The following is a 12,988-nucleotide window of genomic DNA, read 5'->3' on the forward strand; positions in this document are numbered from 1 at the left end:
ATTATATATATATTATATATATATATATATATATCTATATATATATATAATATATATATATATATATATTATATATATATATATAGATAGCAACAGTTTCTCCGACTTTAGGAATAAAGATCGATATTCACTGTGACTGTAGGTAAGGTAAAGGGATAACACCCCCTCACACACACACACATACATACATACATACATACATATATTGCATGTATACTACACGCATATATATAGATATTTACATTTTATTTATATACATACATGTATATACGTTATATATATATATATATATATATATATATATATATGTGTGTGTGTGTGTGTGTGTGTGCGTATGTGTGTGTGTGTATGTATGTATGTATGTGTACATATATATGCATGTATGGCATATGTACGTATGTTCGAGGAATTCAGAACTACCCCACTGTTTACAGAAAAGGACAATACCTTCACACTTTCTATAATTTTCAATGTGTTAAAAGTTAAAAAATACTCTTAGAAAAAAAGAGTAATTAACCATAGAACGATTATCCGCTTGCAGATAAAAAAAAAGAAAGCTTTCAAATTTATTAAGAGCAAACATAATATTCAAGCAGATACTTTGGCCTTTATACCTCTTCGGCATACCGTCACCTTCAGGGGAAATAGATAAATATATAAGTAAATAAATAAAAAAAATGAAAATATAAAATAAAATTATATTTTTCCTTCTTGCAATTTAGTATGTCTTTGTGAACGTAATTCTTTGGGGTTTCTCGTGACGATTCTTGAGCTAGAAATTCATTGAACTCCCTAAGGAAACATTTTTTTCTGACATTCGTTAAAATTATTTCTCATTGTTATGATTAAGCCAGAGAGGTACTTTGGAAAAAGTGGTGGGAAAGTTTCTCAGCTTTTAGAATTTATAGGTAATACAGCAATACATGACTAGATTTATTATTATTATTATTATTATTATTATTATTATTATTATTATTATTATTATTATTATTATGAGACGTCGTCGTCGAAGTAGTAGTAGCAGAAATAACATTCAAACTGGTAATATTTTAGTAGACAAGAATAAAAAACTTTTAATTTGTAAAGCAAAGATCCACAAAATTGTACTCATATGTTCAAAATTACAGATTATTTTAGGTGCAAGAGCCTGTGCTGTCATAAGGCCAGTGGTATCCACAGCAACAAGATTTGCTGATAAAAAAGAAAACATTAAAAAATTGCCTATGAAAATTAAGAATAATAACGAAAAGAAAATACCATTTTTTCAAAACCAGTATTTTATTTGTGTGCAATAATTCTCAGAATAGGAAAGTGCCCATTGATAACTTATAACCTTTCACATTTTTTTTAAAGGCAAAATATCCAGGTATATCTGTGTACACCTTTAGTGCGAGAAAATTCTAACATTGCCTGAAATGTTACAGTCGTGCATATAATCTTTCGTCGCAATGTCGAGGGTCAGTGACTCCACATATCAACAAAATTCTCCAGACCTGGAACCCTGTCATTCTTAGGGCCTTCGTCCTTTTCCTTATCTGTTTTCCTTCGCTTTCATCCAAGGCTTTCAAGTTCCGCCTTGGGCCTAAGAACAGACGTTGATGCGAACCGAACTTCATCTGTTAAAGCAACATTTGAGGCGCTGAGTGAGAGCATCGACAAAATTCTCCAGACCTGAAACTTGCCAGTCAATGCAGGGGCCATCATCATCCTTTTCTGTATCTGTTTTCCTTTGCTTTCATCCCAGACTTTAAAAAGCTCCGCCTAAGGGCCTAAGAATGGAGGCCCAAGGAATCCAGCGAGGTCTCTCTTCGGGTATCAGTTTCGCGAGGCCGTGTCGAACAGGAATCCGGTGCGTTCACATACACTTTCGTTGCGGTAAATTATCCCCGTCTCGGGGATCAAGTGGCCATTTGCGATTAGGTAAAGTCCGGTCTGGCTGATGCTATTCCAGGGGGCCCCGAAGGCAGGAGTCTTTACTTATTTTCTTCACTTCTTCTTCTTTCTCCTCCTCTCTCTCTCTCTCTCTCTCTCTCTCTCTCTCGTCTTTGGCAATCTTTTTGACCTTCCATAAACTTACCATCTCTCTCTCTCTCTCTCTCTCTCTCGTTCGTCTATGGCCATCTTTTGGGCCTGGCACAAACTGACCATCTTTCTCTCTCTCTCTCTCTCTCTCTCTCTCTCTCTCTCTCTCTCTCTCTCTCTCTCTCGTCAATGGCCGTCTTTTGGGCCTGGCACAAACTGACCATCTCTCTCTCTCTCTCTCTCTCGGGCGCGCGTCTCTTTTTTTTATTTTATTTATTTTGGTTTTTTTGTTGTGGGGGGGGGGGGGGGGGGGGGGGGGGGGGGGGGGGGGGGGGGGGGGGGGGGGGGGGGGGGGGGTGGGGGGGGGGGAGGGGGGGGGGGGGGGGTGGGGGGGGGGGGGGGGTGGGGGGGGGGGGGGGGGGGGGGACGTCTGAAGCCTTGACTCATCGGTATGATTATGGTTTGGTCTCCCGATGACAATCTGGAGCTACAGGAAAGAACATTCGAGAAGATGTTCTTCGCTCGGTCTTACCTTTCGATTCATTATGTTTCACTATAATCTACTTTTCCCATTAATACTGATTTTTATAATAAGCTTTATATTATGTGATAAAAATTCATTTTCTATTGAGTCTCAAAACCTAATTTTTATTCGTGAGGTTAAATTGTTTTTGCAGTACCTCCAGTCATTTCAAATTAATTTACATTTATCTTCTTTTCTAAAACCTTCATATCACTTAAAATTAATTCCAACCCTTGGAAGTTAAATAATCCGTGCAGTGGGTTTGCTGGCGAGTTTTATCTTCCCAAGAAATATATATCATCCGCCAGTGAGAGGCGGAACAGATGAGTCAGCTATATAGTAAATATTTGCCGGGGATTCGTATCTTGAAGAAAGTTTTTAAAAGGAAATGTTCTGAAGAAAAAGAATTTTCTAAACACACTGCTAGTTCAGCCCTCTGGAACCTGCTCCCTCCCCCCCCATAAAAAGTAGAGGAAAATATAGCTTACGTCACTACCTTCGCCCAGGTCCAATTTTTCTAACCCTTTTTTTTTCTAGTACCCACCGTGTTTGATTTCGTGTCATGTCTGGGTCATTTAACTCTGCTGATTAATGCAATCAACCGTTTCTGGGGAGCAAAGTTTTTTTTATCCTTTTTTTTCCTAGTAAAACTGGCTCTTTATCGGTTTCATTTCCCATAAAAAATACGTTTTGGAAAGCAGTTTGTTCGTCCGTTACCTGCGATATATTAGCAACCGGTTTTTTTTTTTCATGAAGGACTTCCAGAGGTTGGCCCATCAGATGAAGGCCTTATACCTGCCCTCAAGATTGGGGTCGACTGCAGGCCCTTACTAACCCACTGCCAAACCCCGAGTAAGACCCTCAATTTCCAGCTAAAAATGTACTGGCGAATCCGATGGAAAAACTCCCCGGCGTATGACAATGAGCTTGTACTATCACTTGCACAGGTAGCCTCACCTCTCCGCTACTGTTTCTGATTTTTGCTCCCGTCTCTTCCCACACTGGGGAACTGGAATCCGGGAGTGTTAGCGCTCATGGGGACAAAAGCCAGCGATGACGTTCAATTGACCGTCGTTCGAATCTGAAATGGGACGCATTAGAAGAAGGGAAACGGCCGGTAAATCCAACAATTTACTCGGGCGTCCCAGACGGGTAAAAGAGGGTGGTGATCCACCTGCGAAATTAGCGAAGGCCGAATGCTGTTGGCCTCCGAAGTCTTTGGAGGCTGTTGAGGAGGAGGGCTGGCGGGCTTGGTAAAACTCATCAAACCGTCACCCGGCAGATCGCCCCCCCCCCCCTCCCTTATCCTCCCCTACCCCCTACACTACCCCTACCAATCCCACCTCCCCAATCTTACACCTGACCATTCTTCCTCCCTCAAACCTCCCAACCCCTTCCCTTTCCTCGCCCAATAACAACTCCTCTCACTTTCAGTATTTGGACATCGATTCTTATCGTTTAATATTACGTTCTCTCTCTCTCTCTCTCTCTCTCTCTCTCTCTCTCTCTCTCTTTACGTCCTTCGCTTTTTGAAGTCTGTTTTGTTTATGTCATCTGAGTAGTCTCGGGTGATATCTTGGGAAACCATCTTACTCCTTTTCATATATGGTTTCGTGCGTGACGTCATAGGCAGAGGTTTTAACGTCGATGAAAGGCAGATCCTCAAAACCGAATGTCTTGAACGAGGCAGAATAATAATGTAATAATAATTCCCTTCCCTATTATTTCTCCCTTTTACACACTCTCCTCTCCTCCTCCTCCTCCTCCTCCTCCTCCTCCTCTCTGACAGTTCCTTTTTCAGGTTCCCTTTCTCCCTCTCTCCTATTTTCTGCGGGAGATTACTGTCCAGTTCAGGCTGACCTCCTCCTCCTCTCCTCCTCTCCTCTCCTCGTTGTTCGTTTCTCTCTAATTTCCTCGTTTTCCTTCGTAAGTAATCCTCTTAATTTTACATCTAATTGACTCTTCGTTTTACTCTCAATCCTCCTCCTCCTCCTCCTCCTCTGTTCTATCTCTTTCCTCAGAGTTCCTTTCCCTCGCATCTCTTTTACTTTTTAATTTATCTCTTTCTTTGCTTGGCATTTAACTTCATTTTTCTCTTCCGATTTTCTTCTTGCTTGGCCTAGGCTTCATTTTTCTCTCAACAGGAGGAAGTAAGAGTTCTTTCTCTCTCTCTCTCTCTCTCTCTCCTGACCCTTCACCACTGCCAAACCTTCTCGCAACACAAACATCCACCAAGCCACGTACGTACCTACCTCTGAGGAGTACATTTGGCCTATATTCGAATGCAAGATGCGGAGGGAGACTCTACCAGACCTCGGTTGCATCATCAGCTAACTTTATATCGCATCGAGCAGCGGCCCCCCCCCCCCCCCCCCCACCCCCCCCCCCCCCCCCCCCCCCCCCCCCCGGCTGGTCTTGTGTCTGAAGCAGAACCCGCTTGTTTATATATAAAGGCCTTGCGTCCGAAGCAACATCCACTCGTTTGCAAGGGTCCTTCGTCTGCAGTTTGCCCATTTGTTTATAAAGGCGCTGCTGCGTCTGTAAACAGAACCCACTTGCTTTGCCTGTGTCTGCAGTAGGACACACTTCTGTGAGTCATACGTCTGTGGTTAGACCATTTACTATGGAAGTCCTACGTCTAAAGTAAGACCCTCGTAGTGATGTGGTGCCTGTTTCTGTAGTAGTAGTAGTATTTATGTGAAGCCCTTGTCTGTAGTAGGACATACTTATGAGAGTCCTACGTCTGTCGTTAGATTAATTTAGTATTAGAGTCCTACGTCTAAAGTAAGACCCTGTTCTTGATGTGGGGCGCTTACTGGTGCTCGTCCTCCGTCTGTAGTAGCGCAGTTCGTAGCCGGTGCAGGACGAAGGCGCCTCAGAGAAGCCTATACCTAATCGCTGGGTGCCTGGCATTCGCCAGAAGTCGGCCGATAACCTTTCGCAGCGCAAAAGTCCTTATTGACAAGACGTCTTAGTCATGACATTTTACGCTTTTATCTCGCGGGCTGCTTTGTGGGTCAGATGATTCGAAGCGAAAGTACTGGTGTTTACATTCAGCCCGACGGATCGATGCTGGTCCCTTCTTCCGCAATCACGAATTTTTATACTTATTTGATTCTTCTCATCTCTGTCTGGGCCGCGTTTCTTGTTTCATTTTTCTTGTGGGGGGGGGGGGGGGGGGTGGGGGGGGGTTTGGGGGGGGGAGTTAATGGGTGGATAAGGGATGGAAGACGAGTTTTTAATCCTTCATACATTGGTTTGGTCATTTTTATGAGTAGCTTTTTGATGTGGATGTATTATATTCATAAATAATTCCGCTTTATTTCACATTCGTTGTTACATCTATTTATCTATATAAAGTTTTATATATATATATATATATATATATACTATATATATAAATATATATATATACTTATATACTTATATACATAATGTGTATATATTTGAGTATATTCCTTCACCTTTTCCCTTTATCGTCTCACTTTTGCGTCACGTTCCCAGGTCAGAGAAAACATTTCAAGATGTCTTGATTCATTTTCTGGAACTTGCCTATGCTGCTTCTATACCGCCCGGGATTCGAACTCCTGCCCTTTCTCGCTAACGGCAGTTGACTGTGATGTTAAAGAGGAATCAGATATATTCATTACAACTGGTGATATTTAAATGTGCATTATATCTTAATTTCACTAAATTAATAGTTTTCCTTGCCTCTTGCAGATACTCGGATCCCCAAACTCTTCAACAAAATGCTGAGACAACTCGCAGTCATCTCATGCATCTGCATTGGTAAGGTTGCCTTTGTTTTTTATTTGATTGAACTGTATTCTTGTGTCTGGACTGGTCTTATAAATGAGATTAACAAGATTTTATTGAATATTTTTAGAAAAGTTTAAACGTCGGTCTTCTAACCTGAATAAGCCAATCCACGTCCTGTGAATATCATTTCAGTTTGCAAGGAAAATCACCTTAGAAGTTTTTCTCATAGGAGACTATTTAAAATTCTCCCCCCCACCCCCGCCAACCACCACCACACCCGGCCTGCCCTACCCCACATAAAAATACAAAGGGTTGTTACTATGATATGTTGATGTCAAATGATTCGATACATTATTAAAACTTACTTTTTGTCCATCTGCACTAAAGAAGGTGGCCCAATTGAATAACATTGTTTTTCTTCTTAATTTTAAGCAGAGAAGAAACCCATTAGAAATGACCTTTAGATCAGTAGAAAGTAGTCTGATCAAATATTAAAACCCTTTGATTTGAATGACTTGGATGATGCAAAACATTCCTCTCAGAATCTAAAACTATCGTATGTCAGTAATGCCCTGGGGTATTTAAAACAAATGGAAATTTATCAACTAAATCATTGTAGCATGAGAGTTAAATATTGCTTTTTTATCGTAGAGAAGTTTAGCTCAATTTGCCCTAAACTCAAAGTAATAAAAACTAAAACAGTCTTCCTGACCTGGCAATAATTGTCATTCAAGTCGTCTCACAAACAATATATATATATATATATATATATATATATATATATATATATATATATATATATATATATGTATGTAGTATGTATGTTATGTATGTATGTATATGTGTGTGTGTACCACAGGGAAGATGAGAATGAGTGAATCCTCTGAAAATGTCTTAAACATGTGTGTGTGTGTGTGTGTTTAATTTATCACACCTGTGCAAGTTTGTGTTTGTTTTCACCTTTGTTTGTTTCCACAGGTACAGAGAACAAGCAATTGGGTCTCACTAACATACCCGTAAACAGAGAACCGACGGGACTCGGTAGCCAAAATAAACACACTACTACCCTGGACAGAACGAGACCGGGACACGTAGTACGAGACAGGGACCGGGAAGAGACGGTTCTCGGATGAGGAGTCTCACCGACATTTTTTACAACCACAACAACAACTACAACAACTACAACAACAACCATTGACATTTGTCCCACAGAAAGGATAACAAAAATAAACATAAGGATTTTTTTTTGAGATTACTGCTATTGCTTCATGACTTTTTTTGCTTTCGACTCTTTCTCTTTTAGTCGTCTTTACTTTTTATTTATTTATTTATTCATTTATTTTGCTTACTAAAAAGACCTTCCTTCGAGACTGCAACTGACTCTGCGGACTTGCATGCCAATGATATATATTCTTTACTAACAACTCCAGATGGTGATGCTTATGAATAAAGAATTTAAAAGAATTAGTCTGTAAAAAAATGATTAACCAGTATCAGCCTAAATATTCTTATAATAATGACTAGGAAAGTAATGCTTCTCATAAATGCGATTAGCAGCTTTTAAAAGATCCTAGGATAAGCTTATTTATAAGGTAAACATTACGTGATGAATACTTGAATACTTCTTCTTGTTCTGCGTCTAATGAATTTTGCTCTTTCCTTTTGCAGCCGTAACTATCGTTTACTCGGCGCCATCCCAGCCTGCTTTGCATCGAGTAAGTCATTATTCAGAATTGTTTTTCTCTGATGTTGAAATTTAAAGTGAAAATAAATAACTTACATCTCATATAAATATATACATGTAATGTGTACATATATATATATATATATATATATATATATATATATATATATATATATATATATTGTTACATGAAATCTCTGAAGCTTGTATTTCAGAATGCATGTGCATTTAACAACACTTAAACCTACACAGCCAACAGATTCTGTATTAACCGTGCTCATAAAGCTTTCACTTAACCTAACCCAGCATTATGACAGATGATTGATAAATAAGATCAGCTAAAGAAACAACAGCAACACCATCATAGAATTATCTTGTGCATCCATGAGTCAGGACCTCTCCTGAAGAAAATCGCCTAACCTATCCCTTTCTTCCCCATCATTTCTTTCATCCTCCAGTCCAAGAGGTGGGAAGAGTTCCCCAACGTCACCTTCACTTTTGACTGCACCAACCGGCCTGTGGGGTTCTACGCTGACCAGGAGTTCAACTGCCAGCTCTTCCACATGTGCGACGAAGACGGACGCCGCATCCCATACATGTGCGCCAACGACACAGCTTTCAACCAGGAGTACCGCATCTGCGATTGGCAGTACAACTTCGACTGCTCCGCTGCTCAGAACTGGTGAGTGCTAGTCCTGCACAGGGTTGGCGTTTTAAGAGGTGGGTTAGAAGTTCTGTAAGCCCTCGGAGGCTTTGGAATGTCTGATGCTTATTTTAAAGTAAGCTCCTAAAGCTATTGCAGAGTACAGCTACGGAAGAGTTGCCTAGGTAAAGTATGACAACTTCCAAGACTGTCCAGTGCACATCAAACTCCTAAAGCTGCTGAGTTTTTTGGACATGAACAATTCATACACAGAAGCCAAAGTGCTGCTTGGAAAAATAATGTTCCAAGACTGTCAAGTATAGATTAAACCTTCTGGAGCATCTAAGGTTTGAGGATATGAATAGCAGTTGATTACAGTAACTTTATGAAATTAGGTTCAAGTTTTGGGGTAGCTTGTTAATGCCAAGTCCTAAAGCCATCAAGGACCAGGGAGAACTCCCAAGGGTACCATTGGTAAAACTTATTGCTCCTGTGGCTAGTCTGTGCCTCTTAATCTACTTTGTTGCAAATTTTTTTGGACGGATGATTTTTCATACTAAATAGACACAATTTTTGCCTCCTTTTCAATGAGGAATAAGTTATTCAAAGGTTCCAAATAGTATGTATGAGAGACTTGTTTTTGAAGTAATGACAGATCCTGGTGGTTTCTTCTAGAAGGAAATAGTCAGGAATAAGTTGTTCAAAGGTTCCAAATAGTATGTATGAGAGACTAGTTTTTGTTCCAAATAGTATGTATGAGAGACTTGTTTTTGAAGTAATGACAGATTCTGGTGGTTTCCTTTAGAAGGAAATAGTCAGGTATACTTTGCAGCCTCTGAGTTTCTCCCTCTGTTCAAACCGCCTTTGAAATGGAATATGTTAGTAAAAATGCTTCCCGTACAGTATCGAGACCAGTGTTGTCATTTTGAACTTGACCTCATTACGCAGCCTGATGTTTAGAAAAAGTTTGATCAAACAGTCTTTTGCCTTTATAAATGCTGACTTTACTTTTGGTGCACATTTTTAAATTTTCTTTTTCTCTTAAAAAGTATCAAGAAAATCTACGGTCTTTAATAGCGCTTCTTCACATGATACCGTTCCATCTTTTTTAGAGGATTATTTTTGAGAAAGCCCAGCTACAATGAAAATACCAAAATCAAATTATTACTTTTCAAGTTTTAAAAGATTGAAGGGACCATTCATATATTTGAGAATTGCTATGATCTCATTGCATTTTTTTCTGAAAAAATGCTGAATTTTGGAATATTTATGGCATCATTAACTTTTCCACAAGAATCTCTAATGTTTGTATTATTTCAATGTATGATTTATTTTTATTATTATTATTATTATTATTATTATTATTATTATTATTATTATTATTATTATTATTAGTTTATTGAGTAAATTATACAAAGGTAGAGGAATACATTATTATTATTAAATATTATATAAAATAATCTTGCACAAGACAGACTCACTTTGAATAAATATTTAATTCCACAAAAAATATATAAATATAAAATAATAAACAACCGAACTCAATTAAAAGCACAATAACACTCCCAAAATATACTATAATTACATTCGCAAACCATATTCTCTCATTACTTGTGCATTTGCATACACTTTCCTGTTGTTAACTCTCCTTTCACCCTTTCACAGGTTCTACCTCAATGAACTGACCTACGTCACCGACCCACCCAAATTCTAAGGCCGCCCCCCCGTTGATGACCGCCGAGTCCAACCCCCACCCACATATTTGACTGTGATTCCTCGTCAATCTAAGGAATGCTGTTCGTAACCCAGGAAGGATGTTATTAATGTTCTTGAAGGATTCCCTCTGTCACACTTAAGATTCAGAACCTATCTCTTTCTCTCTCTCTTTATTATTGGGATTTTGCATTTGTTTCTTTGTAGTAGTTATTATTCGTTTCAGTGTTGCTCTGTTCTAGGAGTTTTTTGTTTATTTTGGTGTGTCAAAAATTACTTTTAAGTGATTAGGAGATACCTTTTTGGGCAGGAGAGGGACGTGACCTTATGCCACTTCCCTTTGGAAGGCGTACCTTTTAAGAAGCATTCAATTCCCTCTGGTTATTTATGCTTACTACATGGCCTCCTGCGTAGGTGATATATGCTTACTACAGGGCCGGCCTCCTTCGTAGGTAATTTATGCTTACTACAGGGCCTCCTGCGTTACTGGGAAACAGCATTTCAATCTGTACATAAAAGCGGCTACTCAGCACTGGTTTTTCCACCCTTGCGTGGGAAGTCATAAAATAGATAACCCTCCAGGATCCCCGAATTGCCACGGCTTCAATAAACGATTTCATAATCATACATTTTTGTATATAAACATGGACATATCTAGACACGTTCACCTCCTTTTGTGATTCATTAGTTATATAAATAGTATAAGCTTCAGACGAACTGGTTTTCATCTTCGAAGCGCCGACGGAGGTGATGGCTCGGCCACTGGATGGCAGCCGTGTCTCGGAGGATGGCTCCTCAAGGGAAATCCTAGGCTCTGTAAAGACAGGCTTTGTAAAGAGATTTTTAGGGAGAGAGAGGGAGAGAGACCTCGGCTGGCTGAAGGTCTCTCCTAGGACATTTTTTTTTTATATTAGCTCCTTTCCAACAAAAACATGCTTAAAAACCAACACAAGACGAAGCAGAGAACGCATTTTTATATATAGATTTTCTGGCCAGTCCTTGGTTCCTCGGGGATCCTGTAATGCTGCTAGAGCTGGTCTCTGGGCGCCACCATCACACACCTTCTCCATGTGTACAGAGCCAACTAGTTTTTAGTTAAGAAAAATTAATCATCATTGCTTGGAAGATGTGTATCATTCGATTCGTAAATTCTGTGTATTCAAGGTCTGCGTGAATGGTGTGTGAATGCCAATTAAATGAAAGAAATTATTGTATGTATATTTTGTGATCATCATTATACTTTGTGTTCTTAAAAGTTGCCGTCTCTTAAAATAAAAAACCACCATTTTTTCTTTTAATCATTAATCCCACACTTTTTTAATATCTAAGCAAATTTATAATAATAATCAATAATCAATGGAATTACCCTCTATTGCTACGTCAAAAACAACAAAAGTTATATTTGTACTGTAAATATATTGCACTGATAAAATCTGATGTAAGAAATAAATTAAGCTTGAGTTGACAAGCCAAAAGGAACGAGTACAACTGATATGGTTAAAAACAACATACAATTTAAGGAGAATTTAAAACTAGAAGTGCGCCGTTCTTTACGCATTTTCCCCCTTCCCCTTCTCTAGAAACGAGAACAGCGAAACTTAATTTTCAAAAAAGTCACACTCTACCTGACGACGTAATTTCGTCAAGCCTGAAATCTTAGCCAGTATCGTAGAATTAGACTTAGTGGGTAGAATCGTTGCGTAGAGAACGAGACCAGGTAAACATTGTAAATTATGACTACACCGAGAAGGCGCGGAGAGCCAATAATGCGTAAAGAACGACCAGCGGGTGTGCAGAGCATGCCCGGTACTTTGCATTACTATCTAAACTGTTTGTGCGTATGTCGTGAGTGTCTAGAATGCTGTTTTTGTAAAATAAAAAAAATTAAAATATAGAGTGTCTTTTGTTTTTACCTAATTATAATGAGTAATGTTGTATAAACTAAACAAAAGGATAAAGAATGCAGTTTATGTTTACACTGGAACATAGCGAACGAACCCTATGGATATGAAAGCTGCAACTTGCAAGGATCGTCGCTTGAATCCACGATTGCTTGTATTCTGGCGTTGCAATTGAGTTTTATCATGAAGAAAACTTGTCACGGAGCATTTTGAAAATGCAGGCGTGATGAAATGAATGCCTGGTAGAGAAAGGGTGGACCTAAACCAGATTACCAAAGGAGTAAAGTTCAGGAAGGCTCGACTCCATAACGGCAGATTCGTAAGTTCGAAAATTTTAGCCTAAAGTAATCTGGCCTTATGCCATCAAGGCCTTTGTACGTACCAGCAGCCCGTAAGCCGGTGATTTGTGTAGGAAAGTTAATATAGATAATTAAAGAACAAGGAGAGAGAAAAAAAAAAGAGTAAGGAGAAAAGTTGGATACTCCTGGGGACCTTCGGCCGCCTGTGAGATTAGGCGCGAGTCGTGTGACCGTGTCATATTTAATGAAATACGAGGAACGAAGTGGTGAGAAAAAGATAAGAACTGAATTGAACAAATTCATTCATGCTGTAGATCTTAGAGTTTAACTTGAGTAGGAAAGAGAGAGTTAGGTATATTACGAGAAAAGGGATTTAAATTTAAAAAAAAAACGGCGAAGTGTCCTAACACCCATGCTAGGCATGAAAGCCTTTATTAGCTAACA

General features: G+C 39.2%; 1 protein-coding gene across 6 annotated transcripts in view; it reads left to right on the top strand.

The window, feature by feature from the left end:
• The window catches only part of LOC135200863 (uncharacterized), a 55,970-nt gene extending 43,732 nt beyond the window's left edge, over nt 1–12,238 (top strand). For 5 of the 6 annotated variants that reach the window (XM_064229571.1, XM_064229572.1, XM_064229573.1 and 2 more), the window contains 4 exons: nt 6,266–6,334; nt 7,973–8,019; nt 8,447–8,670; nt 10,297–12,238. In XM_064229571.1, coding sequence (XP_064085641.1) covers nt 6,266–6,334; nt 7,973–8,019; nt 8,447–8,670; nt 10,297–10,345 — 389 coding nt within the window. In that variant the 3' untranslated portion in view covers nt 10,346–12,238. Of the gene's footprint in view, nt 1–6,265; nt 6,335–7,282; nt 8,020–8,446; nt 8,671–10,296 lie in introns of those variants that run through there. The other variant, XR_010311385.1, reaches the window with a different exon arrangement.
• The last annotated feature ends 750 nt before the right edge of the window (nt 12,239–12,988 follow it).

The sequence above is a fragment of the Macrobrachium nipponense genome, chromosome 27, assembly GCF_015104395.2.
Source record: "Macrobrachium nipponense isolate FS-2020 chromosome 27, ASM1510439v2, whole genome shotgun sequence".
NCBI classification, from domain to species: Eukaryota; Metazoa; Arthropoda; class Malacostraca; order Decapoda; family Palaemonidae; genus Macrobrachium; species Macrobrachium nipponense.